This window comes from Chinchilla lanigera, unplaced genomic scaffold, assembly GCF_000276665.1.
Source record: "Chinchilla lanigera isolate Chin_1 unplaced genomic scaffold, ChiLan1.0 scaffold00101, whole genome shotgun sequence".
NCBI classification, from domain to species: Eukaryota; Metazoa; Chordata; class Mammalia; order Rodentia; family Chinchillidae; genus Chinchilla; species Chinchilla lanigera.
The window spans coordinates 6,875,797-6,888,939 of record NW_004955502.1 but is presented as its reverse complement, the minus strand read 5'-3'; the positions used below and the strand labels follow the sequence as shown (position 1 = coordinate 6,888,939).

Genomic DNA, 13,143 nt, shown 5'->3' with positions numbered 1-13,143 from the left:
GCTTATACTGTAATTTCCATTACAGTGTTTGTTTTCCATTTGAAATTTTGTAGGTTAAAAGTTTCATATTTTCATCTCCTATTGGTCTTTCTTTTTACAGATAGCAGATCAGATGTTCTTTCACAGTGATTATCGGCCGCTTATCCGTGATGCCAACAATTTTGTATTGGATGAACAGACCCAGCAGGCTCCTCATCTCATGCCTCCCCCATTTTTGGTTGATGTTGATGGTAACCCTCATCCATCCAGATACCAGAGATTAGTTCCTGGGCGTGAAAACTGCAGGGAAGAGCAGCTCATCCCTCAGATGGGAGTAACTTCCTCAGGTGGGTGCTCATTTTCATAGACAACCAAATTTTACTTTCTGACTGCAATTCTTAAAAATGACTAGTTTTGTAAAGCTTTGTTTTTACTTGTTTAGAGAAAAAGTACTCTCTGAATAGTGCTTAAGAATTAACAAGATTAGAGATTTAAAGCAGTAATTGTGGTTGTATTCATTTGTATCCTCTGAGCACTAATAAAAGCCAGTCTGATGTGGTATGCGATAAGTCAGTTTATCAATTACTGAACAACATTTATTGAGCATATTGTTTGTACCTGACCTGCTAAACTATAAGTATCTAGTAGAAAATTAAACAGATGTGATCTGTACTCTTTTATGGATTATCTTTATAGATCAATAAATAAGTTATAAAAAATAATTAAAATATGTTATTAAAAGGAGTGGTAATATGTGAGAGAAGCTAAAAGTGTATTACCTGTTCACGTTGAGGACTGTTTTAAGAAATGATCAGAAGTATTGAACTGTTCAGTGAAGTGTGAAGTCAAGTTAGTTGAGGAATTTGAGGAATTGGATGAGAGTTAAAGTGGAGATGGGGTCCATAGACTCCTTTTTCCCTTGTTTGTCAAATGTAGCCTTGATTTGTTCAGTAAAAAATAATGGAGAGGCTTCATACAGGTTAAAGCAGTGTGGTGTGGCACAGCATGCCTTTAATTCCAGCACTTGGGAGACTGAGAGGCAGGAGGACTGCCGCCTGTTTGAGGCAAGCCTGGGTTACACAGTGAGTTTAAGGCCAGTCTGAACTACATAGTGAGTCCCTGTCTCAAGAGCCACCACCCCACCCCACCCCAGAAAGATTAAACCAGTTTTGTCATTCTGAATTGTGGTATGTTTTAAACTAGAAAACTGTTTATTGAAGTATTTTAGGGTTTAGACTCTAGTGTCATGGACAGAACCTCCAGATTTTGTGATGAGCAAACAATGAATTTAGCATCTGCAACAAAACCAGTCTTGTTTGCAGCATAGCAGACCCATCTTACTTTGCTTAGAAGGATTGGATATGAAATTATGTGCACTTAGAATGGAGAAAAAGGGAAAGTGTTAGAGGACCTGTTCCTGCTGCCACTTGCAGAAAGAAATGCAGACCTGAATATCTGGAGTATGTGAAACTAGTGCATCTCAGCACATAAATATTGCATGAACTCAAAGAACCTAAAAACTAGTATTTGAGAAGTCAAAGGAGATTAGAAAAGTCTCAGTTAGTAGAGAAGTACTGGTTATAGGACTGAAATTAGGAGGAATGCCTTCAGTCCCTTGAAGTATAATTGGAAAGAATCAGACTGTACCCAGATGTTAAAATAGGTACCCTAGGCTGGGATTTTAGGCACATTGAAATAAGAAAAGGGCTGTTTATTAAATAATTATTATCATTATTGCTGCTTATTGACAGTTTATAAAGGGCTTTCATAGTAATAATTCACTTCTTGTATCTGCTATTCTAATCCTGCAAGTTGAAAAAAAAAAATACAGCATTGTATCACAGACTAACCCTGTCTCTGTCTCTAAATTCATTGCTCTTCCACACTAAAATGTTATTACAGTAAAAAGCAGGCGTGATCTCAAAAGTGACATAGGTACCACTTACGAGTGCTGGGCCACAAAAGAACTTAGGTCTTCATAGTGAGTCACACATTTTTTCTTTGGGTCTGATGAACAGAATTCAGAGTTAAAACCTTTCTGCCATTCAGACATTTCAAGCACAAAAGAAGTTACTGGAGAAACAGAACCAAAGGAAAATGGTTTTTGAAAAAATTATCACAAACTGTTTGCATGTAGATCTGTAATCAAATTCTTGTAGAAAAATCTCATAAATTTAGCTAAAAGTAGATGTTTTCATTATAGTAATTGATTTGAGTGCAGTTTTGTTACTTTGAAACTAGATAGTGCACTTTAAATGTACTTCAATTGTAAACTTGAGTTATATCAAATTATTCATCAAAATTGAAACAGTGTTTCCCAGCAGCAGATCATGGAAGCCTGTATAAGCAGTTTGACCTTACCGCTGTTTCCATGACTTTGTAGTTTCTGTGATCTTGGACATGTTGTTTTATCTCTTTAATGTATAGTTTTCTCTTAGAAAATGAAATAACATTACATGCTTAATACATGTAGTTTTCCTACCCTTGTCTTTTCCTACCACTGCTTATTTTTAGAATGTTCTTGTGTCTTATCTCAGACTAAGCCACCTTGAAATTCTGACCTGATCAGTTCTTTTACGTACCTGCACACCCTGTATTGGCTTCTTTTTCTACTCTCATGGCAGTGCTTTTCATGATCTCATCTTACATATTTCGCATTTCTTATCTATTGCATTGTACCAGGTTTAGAAGCTGCTAAGATAAATGAGGTAATCCATGCTTTTGAATAACTTAAGTATTGGGCTTTATATAGATTGATAGGGATCTGTAAGAGGGTAGCAGGTAATTCTTGTTTGGTAAGATTTCATGGGAAATTTGTAGCTGTCATTTTAGTTGGTGTCTAAAAGATCAGTTAGAATTTCTCATGCTTATGCTTACAGTAGAAGTACTGTGGTCAGAAGTTTGAAAACATAAAGATACGGTATCTTCCTAAGAGGGCAGGATAGTAAAGTGGTCATCTATGATTGTCATGTGTGAGACTCCATGCTGAAAAGTAAGGTGGGTGGGTTAAAATATACCAAGTTCTTCCCATGTGTCAGCCTTTGGACATCTTGCGTTCTCTCTGGAATGTCCTTTTTCTGGCTTTTCATGTAGCTAATCAAATCTCAACTCAAACCCTTTCCAAGGTGGATTTCTCTGGCTCCTAAAGTGCCATATGTATTTCCCATCTCTCTTATTCCCCCTTGCTCACCACCATCCTTATTTTAACATGTTTCACAATCTGCTTTGATCAACAGGTTTATGGTTTACTTTCCCCATCAGGATGCTGGCTCCCTGTGGGGCAGGGATCTTGATGTCTTTTTACTTACCATTGAATCCCTAGTACTTGGCATCATTCTTAACACATAGCAGACAGTCAAAGGTTTATTGACATAAATGAGCTAGTAGAGCTTTTTTTTTGTTTTTTTTGGGGGGGGGGAAATAGTAGTAAGATTTGTCTTTTTAACGAAACTGATCTAGGTGGAAAATTGCGCTTTTGGCACTTCTACATGTATGCCTTTGAACAATTATTTTGGTTGTTTTGATAAGTAGACATGAGAATAACATATCTAATCAAGTTACTACAAGGATTATGAGTGCCTCAGTCATAATAAGTACTTTAAGTAACTAATCATGCTTATTTTTTTTAATGAATTAATGTGGGAGTTGATAGATTTTTTTTCTTCTCCCATTATTTATAGTAACTATTTTAGTGTTTTTTTAAAACCCAAACAAATTTTGTATTTAGTTATGGCTTGATAAGTAAGAATGCTGATGAGTGAAACAGTTTGAATAATAACTAAAATATCTTTAATATTTTGTGTGGTATTACATAGGGTTGAACCAAGTTTTAAGTCAACAAGCAAACCAGGAGATTAGTCCTCTGGATAGCATGATTCAGAGACTACAGCAAGAGCAAGACCTGAGACGTTCTGGTGAAGCAGGAGTCGGTAATACCAGTCGTTTAGGTAGAGGTAAGTAGAATTTTATTTTCAAGTGAAAGATTTAAAAATTTGAATAAACTTCCAGCAGTAGAGAAGTGATGGAAGCAAATGATGATTCATCCATAAAGTGAAATACTAAGCTGCCAAAACAATTGTGTTTGCAGAATAGTGACTTAAAGTTTGAAATATGTGTATTCTTCCATATTTTCAGTTGTAAACTTTGCTTTTGTCTTCCTTGTAGTGATTCTTTTTTCCTGTTAAAAATTAATGGAAATGTGTCTCCAAACTGAATTTATCATACTAACTTTTTCCCTTTAGGTTCTGTAAGTTCTGCCTCCGAAGTTCATTCACCACCAAATGTAGGACTAAGGCGTAGTGGACAAATTGAAGGTGTGCGGCAAATGCACAGCAATGCACCTAGAAGTGAAATTGCCACAGAGCGCGATCTTGTGGCTTGGAGTCGAAGGGTGGTAGTACCTGAACTATCAGCTGGTGTGGCCAGGTAAGATTATCTGTATATACTGTAGTTGCTTGGTTTGTTTTGAATTAGTCTTGTCTTTTTAAGACAGGGTCTCACTATGCAGTTCAGGCTGGCCTTGAGCTCACTTTGTAGCCCAGGCTGGTTTCAGACTTGCAACAATCCTCCTGCCTCAGCCTCCCAGGTGCTGGGATTACAGGCGTGCACCACCATGCCTGGCTTGAATTAGTCTTTAAAATACCTTTTCTGGCCTGCAGCTGCTTTTTATCAGAAAACTAGTACTTTTAAGTTGTTCATGAGCCTGTAGAAAAATTAGATTTGTTAATATGTCTTTTTCTGGAATGATTCATGTGACTGGTGAGACGAAATGTGTTAAGGTGAATAGAGGAGAAGTCATGAATTTGAATCAGCCAAATAAGAGAATATATTAAGTAGAAAATGAAATCGTAGTTTGTCCTGTATGTTTGTTAAAACATTCATAAAGTTGTCATTATTTGGGGTTTTTAATAAGTTTTACTAACCATTCACTGTATTACTTAATAATAAGTGAATTGCTGACAAATACTACTTTTAATATCTAAAAATATACATACGTGAATTGAGTATTGATTTGTTATAAACCAATTTCTGTAGTCAGTGTTATGAGTAAACGTTATATTTAGTTTAATTTCATTTTATAATCATGAAGTATTGAAAAATGAGGGTCCATACTATCCTAATATTGGCTTCCATAATGTGGCTAAAAGTATGACAATCAGAAATGTACATTTGATTTAACTTACTTTTTGGTGGTACTGGGGATTGAACCCAAAGGCACTCTTCCACTGAGCTACATTCCCAGCCCTGTTTTATTTTGAGATTGCGTCTTACTAAGTTATACAGGGAGAGCTGGTGATCCTCTTGTCTCGGTCCCCCAAGTCCTGGCATTATAGGCATAATCCACCACACTTGACTTGCAACATTTTTTAATTAGATGTTTGCATGGTTTTTGACTAGGGAAGCAATGCTTAGAATTTATGTTATGATGTAGATACAAATATAAACCTAACGTATAAATTTGAGCAATGACTTTATGATAAGCATGTCTTCATTTATTTGTTTGTTTGTTTGTTGAGACAGGGTCTGGCTATGTAGTTCAGGCTGGCCTTGAACTTACTATGTAGCCCAGGCTGAGCTCAAACTCACAGCAATCCTCTTGCCTCAGTCTCCTGAGTGCTGGGGTTACAAGGACGTACTACCATGCCTGCCTTTATAAAGATATTTTTCAGGGGCTGGGGATTTAGCTCAGTGGCACAGCACCTTCCCGGCAAGCGCAAGGTTGTGAGTTCGATTCCTGCTGCTGGGAAAAAATACATATATCTATTTTTCATAGAATATTTTTAGGTGGGTCTCTGCCCACTTCTTTTTTTTGTTTTTGTTTTTCTCCGGTACCGGGAACCGAACTCACGACCTTGCACTTGCCAGGCAGGCGCTTTTGCCGCTGAGCTAAATCCCCAGCCCTCTGCCCACTTCTTACATGCTAATGTTAAGGCTTAACTAGGGTCGAATAAATAATACTCAGATTTTCAACACCCTTTCTGAGCAAATTGAAGAACAACACAGAGAAGAAAAAGGCATACAAGAAACCAGAATGTTGCTTTTTATTACTGATATAGTTTTGAAGAATGTGACTTTTATTTACATAAAGGGTACTTCTTAATACTAATGCCCAAACACAAATAGCAGTAGTCTACAGTACACTTCCTTGTGTGAGACATCTGTTCTTTAGAATTCTGAGCAGAATGTATACACTGCACTAGGTCATACAAGATTATGCCATCCTCATAGATGGGGGTTTTCTTCTACAGTATACAAATTGGTTGGTTCACTTAATTCCCTGGAGTGTAGTTGCTAGTCGGTTGTGGAAGTTCCTGCACATGGTTCAGAAAACTTGAGTAGGAGGATTTGTCTATCTTTAAATAGTCACCTTTTTGTCTCTTAATTATTGTGTTGAACTCTTTACCCTGTAGTCAAGCAAGGTGGTGGCTATCACTTAACAGGTTGTTCTTACTTAGATCTTCCTAGAGACACCCCACCCAATCCTGGAATAATACTTTTTTCCTCTTTTGAGAATCTTCTGGTTTCAAGGGCTCAGCTATGAGTCAGACTAGCACATAATTCAAACTAAGTTAAAATTAAACTTAGTGGGCTAAAGTCTTTAACATTACAAAGAACTCGTTATACTCAGTAGCAAATAAAACTGATCAGAAAATGAATGAAAACTTGAACAGACATTTCACCAAAGAAAATAGCAAATAAGCACGTGAAAAGATACTTAGCATCATTAGCCATTAGGGAAATGCCAATTAAAACCACAATGAAATATTACAGGCTTTTCACAAATAGCTAAAATAAGAGCACCAAATACTGAGATGAAAAGAAAACTGTATTGCTCATGCATTTTTTGGTAGGAGTATAAAATGGTACAGCCACTCTGGAAAACAGTTCGGTACTTTATTTAAAAACCTAAATATGCAGCTGCTGTATCATCTTAGCAGTTGTACTCTTGGAAATTTATCTCAAAAAAATAGAAATTCTTGTTTATACAAGAACTTGTACTACACAAATACATAGTAACTTTATTTGTACCAGCTGAAAGGGAGGGGGCAGATGTTTCTCCTGGGGAAAATGAAAATTTAAAGATCAAGTACCCTTACCAGCTCAAAAACTTTGAAGTTGTAAGAAATTAAAGTAAAAAATTGTGCTTGGGAGTTTGGGTTTTGTGAAATTAAAGGTCTAAGTTATAGGTCTAATATTTCTCAGCTGTTCTCCTGTTACTGAGTTTCATCCTGAAGCTTGCAGAGATAGCATATCGTTTCAGTAGGTGAAGCATAACCTATCTTATAGGAAAGAATGTAGTTCATAGAATTTCAGGAGTTGTATTGACTTTAAAAAGGATTCTAGGCTGGGGATGTAGCTCAGTGGCATAGTGCCTGCCTAAAAAAGGTTCTAGCTGTATAGCACTCCCCAGTATATTCCTGAGAGAAATATACTATAGAGATACCTCAATACCCATGTTTATTGTAGCATAATTTATAATAGCTAAGCAATTATGAACCTGCATGTCCATTAACAGATGAATGAATAAAGAAAATGTGGTATGTACACACAATGGAATATTACTCAGACATAAAGAAGAAGAAAATCATGTCATTCTGGAGACCATCATGTTAAGTGGAATAAGCGAGACTCAGAAAGTCAAATGTTGTATGTTCTTTCTCATATAATGGATCTAAGGGGAAAGAGTGAATGTAGAGAGAGATTACTAGAAGAGAGGAAAGGACAGATGGAGAGAGATAATAGGAGGAATGATCAAAATATGTTGTGTGCTTGTACACACATGTCAAAATGAAACCCACTATTCCATATAACTGCCGTGCACTACTTTAAAACATTCCAGCTAGGGGGCTGGGGATTTAGCTCAGCGGCAAAAGCGCCTGCCTGGCAAGCGCAGGGTCGTGAGTTCGGTTCCCGGTACCGGAGAAAAACCAAAAAAAAAAAAAAAAAAAGGAAAAAAAAAAAAAAACATTCCAGCTATCTCCATGGCACATGAGACTGTCAAGGCACAGACCCCTGTACTTAATTTTAAAAAACACAAATTCAAGTTTCTAACCCTTAGAGCAGTTACTCTAGGAATAACTGTGTTGCCAGTATTTACAACTTTATTTGCCAAAGACCCATTGCAAAACAGTAATTCCACCTAGACAAAAATCTATCTTATCAGTACTCTGGTCATTTAATGCTTGATATCCTGAGCTCAGTACCTAAGAATCTAAACTCAGATTATCTGAGTAACATGCTTCCATCTGGAAAGAAAGCAATAGGATTAGCATTCCTTCCGTGAAACCTAAGGGTCCCTTTTGGCGGGTGGAACTGGTTATAAAATTCTAGATTAAGATGTATGGCATTTAATCTTCCAGTAGGCAAGAAGAATGGAGAACTGCGAAAGGAGAAGAAGAAGTAAAGACTTACAGGTCAGAAGAGAAAAGGAAACATTTAATGGTTGCAAAAGAGAGTAAAATACTTAATGTCTCAAAGGTAAATATTAATTACGGAGATATTTAATATTGTTGTGTTAAGCATAATGACCATTTTAAAGCCCTGTTTTAAAAATGTTATGACTTTAAGTGGGATAATTAATGAAACAGAATTTATGGTAACTCTTGTTTATTTCTTTAGATTTTGTGTTATAATTTAAAACTTTTAGTAAATTCCCTGACTTCTGGCATATAGTATATCCTTTCCCCAAAGGACAACTCTTATATATTCATTAAACATAATAAATTACAGTTCATTTAAATGAGCTTTCTTTAGTTTTGTGCTTGGTTTCACACTTTGAAATAATGTCTTTTTTTTCAACCTATTCTTGTGCTATTTTGCATTTAGTATTATAGCTAATCAGGTCAGCCAGTATACATATGTATAATAGTTCTTATTTCTTCAATTAGTAATGTAGATTATCCCTATCAGTTTTGTCCTGCTGGTTTTTCTGTCATCCTACTCTTGCAGAACAAAATGCCCTCATCAGAGAGAGAGAGAAATGTACTTACTTTCCTAATTGTCAAGGAATCACAAATACATAACCGTCCATCCATATTTTCTTTTCCCCTTTAGTAGCTTCAGAGTTGTAAGAGACTGAAGTTGAGGGAAACTATTAAACTCTTTTTGTGGTCCTAAGCAGTGATCTAAACAGCAACAACATGACTGGATTTCAGACCTCTCTGTGCTTAAACAAATCAGAAATAGATTTGTTTCTGATGCAGAAACTTTGGTAGGTAGTCTAGGCCTAGCATATGTTCAGTGTCAAAAACTAAAACTTTATTTTTCCCATGCACCTTGATTCAACTTCATGCCTTTTTAAGAGCAGCATTCTCATTTAAGGATAGACGATCAGAGAAGAAAGTGCAAAGGACACACACACTTTCCTGAAGATGTTGGATATTGCTCCGTAACATTGTGTCAGATTTCCCATTGGGCAAAATGTAGTCCTGCGAAACTCAAATAAGGCAAATTTTAAAGGAAAGGAGGACATACGTTGGCTCACAACTGATTTTCCTCTTTACTGCATCAGGACACTTGAAATGTTTATGTTTCTTGATTTTGGAATTTATCTTATGGAAGTATTGTCAGAGCTTTTTAAAATGTAAGCAGTAGTAACTTGTAATGACACTGATTTGAGTAGATAGAAATGTTTTATGTTAAGTAAAAGAGACAAGATACTTTTCCAGTGTATTAGTCAAAGTTCATGACCTAGGTGAACATTGTTTCCTTTTTTATACTTTGCATATTTACCAATAATTACAAATTTATAAAACCCTTTGGTGATTCTTTTAGAAAGGATTATTGAGCAAATCATGTCCTTATATGTATACATTTATTTCTCTCTCAGCAGTATGGATATAATCATAGGTTCAAACTTACCTTCTGTCATCAATCTAAAAGTAGTGTTCATTTTTCTTACTGTGTGATAAGTAAATCTGTGGTAAGCAAAGGAACATTACTGTTTCTTTGATGCTAATTATTAGCCCTTTGTATTCTTAACTGTCACTATGATTTATCTAAAATGTAGGTTTCTTTATAGCCGTGAAAGTTTCTTTTTCACATTTATTTTTGTTTAAAGTTTGGGATTATTTCATCTTTCAGCTCAATAGTACACATTTGAATTTATATGGTCAACCAGTTGTCTTTTTTCATCACATTTAAAGTCCTTTTTTATTTCAAGAATCTCTAATTGATTCTTTTTCAGAATTATATGATTTTTCTATGACAGGGTCTCAAAATTCATGAATGTCTTCTCTTACTTGCTTTTATGATTGCTTTAATTTTTCAAATGTACATTGTGTTGTGAGTTTGCCTCTGTCTCTTGGATTTTTGTTAATTTTTTGACGGTTATCCTGCTGCAAAAGATGTCTCAGATTTATCTCCAGCAGAAGAAAGTGGCAGAATAGCTGTCACTTTGCCTTGGCTCATTTTGCTCTTTCTTGTATCATTTCTGTAGATTGCGTTTGGTACAGAAGAATAAAAGCTAGCTATGTATAAATTTAATTTTTTCCAGAATCATGCTCATGAGCATTTACTGGATCTTGGAGAACCCAAAAAGCAACAAGCAAATCAACACAGCTATCGTACAAGATCTGCATTGGAAGAGACGCTTAGACCCTTGGAGGAGATAGAAAATGGCACTAGTTCTTCAGATGTAAGATTTCAGCACATTAAATTTCTGTATCTATTTTTAAAAATATAATACCCATTCTTTGTAGTCATTGATATAAATGTAACTCAGAGGTCCTATTTTTCATCTTACAATGATGTTGATGGTTTCCATTTTCTAAGAATCTACTTGTAGGCATGGCAGTGTATGTTCATTATCTCAAATCTACAAAACAGTTATTCTCATTTTACCTGTAAGGGTTCTGGGATTCAAATACGTTCAGAATACATGTCCATCTAACTATTAAATGGTGGAGCAAGGATTAAGTGTAAGTTCCTTTTACTTTAAAGCCAAGTTTTTAAAATGGTAACATGATGCCCTGGTGTAGTATATGTATTACAGCTAGTCAATAGGCATTTCACAATTTTGGTTAGATTTTTATCTCATTACCAACTTGTAGCTTTTTCAGTGTAATGCTTTGATACTCTTCATGCATAATTATTTCTGTATATCCCTAATAAAACATTCCTGTAGCAAAGGTGATCAGTTTACAATCACAGATCATTCCTGTGCAACAGTTAAAGTCATCTTCTTTCCTCTCTTATTCCACTCGCATCACTTTGCTATAGTCCAGCAGTCAGGATGCGGAGGTGAAAAGATAATTTGTGCTTAGGAATTCAAGAGCAGCCTGAGCAAAATAATAAGATCCCCATCTCCAAAAAAACTTTTGAAAACTTAGAAGAATAAAATTTAGTCTCTCCCAGTGAAATATGTTCATTCTGGTGAGAAAACAAAGTAAAGCAATTATTGTGGCAAATACCTCTAATCCCAGTGCTCTAGGAAGTTGAAGCAGGAGGATTACAGGTTTTGAGCCTGTCTAATCAGGTTAGTGAAATTCTGTCTCAAAATACTTTAAAAAAGGAAAAAAAAGTAGGCTTGGGCTATGACTTAACATGAAGGCCCAGAGTTTAATCTCCAGTACTTGGGAGGAAAAAAGATCAAATACACTAATTACCATAAAACTCATAGGTGACAGTTTGGTGTTTTCTGTTATTTTTTGAGACAGGGTTTCACTATGTGCCAGGTTGGTTTCAAAGTCCTAGACTCAAGTAATCCTGTTGCTTCAGCCCCTCAAATAACTAGAACTTAAAGGTATATGCATCACCATGCTCAGCCAGTAATGGCGTGGATAGGCACACAGAACAAATACATGAAACTAATTTTTTGCCTTCTAAAATCTTTACTTTCGAAAGATTTAAAGTATGATACTTATTAAAAACTTACTGTTTAAATATGTTGAGTTTAGGGGGCTGGGGATTTAGCTCAGCGGCAAAAGTGCCTGCCTGGCAAGCGCAAGGTCGTGAGTTCGGTTCCCGGTACCGGAGAAAAACAAAAACAAAAACAAACAAAAAAAAAAAATGTTGAGTTTATTAGGAACTTACATGTATTTCCAAGATGACATTTATTAAATGAAGAAAAGGTCACTAAATTCTTTGTCTTCAGATTTTAGCTTATGCTTTAATATGCTTTTAGAGCAGTTGAATACATTTCTGTAGGAGTACATTGAGAATAGAATCACAATATGTTAGACACTAACATACTAGTTAATGGCAAAATATGTTGGATTTTTAGATTTAAGTATTTTTTTACTTCAGTATTTTGTATTTAGAATGTTAGAAGTAATTAATTCTGTTTCTTTGCTTTCCCTTTAAAAAAGTAACATAAAATAGCAAAGCAATCATAATTTGTTGTGGTTTCATTTGTTTTGAGTAAAGTTTAAATTGGCTAAATAAAATATTCTCTAATGGATTCTGATCTTTTCATATTTGCTTAGTTTTCAAAATTCTTTGGAATAGTTACAAAATTCATGTCTTCTTTTTTTTTTTTTTTAACATCCTTCTTTACAACATCAAAATGAGACTTTTCCCCCAAGCTGTATTATTCTGTTATTGTATTCTATTTAAGTTGCAAAGGAATATATTTCATTATCTCTTAGGGAGTCTTCTAAATGAACCACAGTGGAAAGTCATCAGTCATTTGCAGTAAAATAACCTGGATTGTTGTTAAGTCCTGTTGCTTATTAACTGTGCTGCCTCAGACAAATTTCAGAATCATAATTATTTTAAGCTTTCTTTTGTAGTAGTAACTTTTCCTTGTCACTGTATTTTATAGACACCAAATGGAGTAGTACTACATATATAAACTACTTAGAAAGTTTCTGGTTTTGTTAAACGTGTAGTAAACAGGAGGGACTATAATTATTGCACAAGAAATTATGTGAGATTTTGTATTTTAAAAAAAGGAACGCAGCTGGGCATGGTGGTCCATGCCTGCAATCACAGCACTCTCAGAGGCTCAGGCATTAGGATTTCAGGTTCATGCCCAGGCCAGGCAATTTACCTATTTAGGAAGACCCTGACTCAAAAAAAGGCTGAGGTTGTAAGTTAATGTAAAGGCTTTGAGTTCAATTCTTAGTGCAAGAAAAAAGCAGTAGCCTGAGAGAGTCTGAATGCAGTATTAATAAGTGGTATGCCTTTATATACGTACATTTCTCACTTTTTTGAAGAAAACTT

The 13,143-nt window shown here is 35.4% G+C and overlaps 1 protein-coding gene across 1 annotated transcript in view; it reads left to right on the top strand.

Moving 5' to 3' along the window:
* The window catches only part of Phip (pleckstrin homology domain interacting protein), a 109,643-nt gene that overhangs the window by 62,852 nt on the left and 33,648 nt on the right, over window positions 1-13,143 (top strand). Inside the window, exons 15-19 of the mRNA XM_013505816.1 lie at window positions 101-326; window positions 3,795-3,932; window positions 4,221-4,404; window positions 8,340-8,457; window positions 10,475-10,615. Of these exons, the coding sequence (XP_013361270.1) occupies window positions 101-326; window positions 3,795-3,932; window positions 4,221-4,404; window positions 8,340-8,457; window positions 10,475-10,615 (807 nt within the window). The remainder of the gene's footprint in view (window positions 1-100; window positions 327-3,794; window positions 3,933-4,220; window positions 4,405-8,339; window positions 8,458-10,474; window positions 10,616-13,143) is intronic.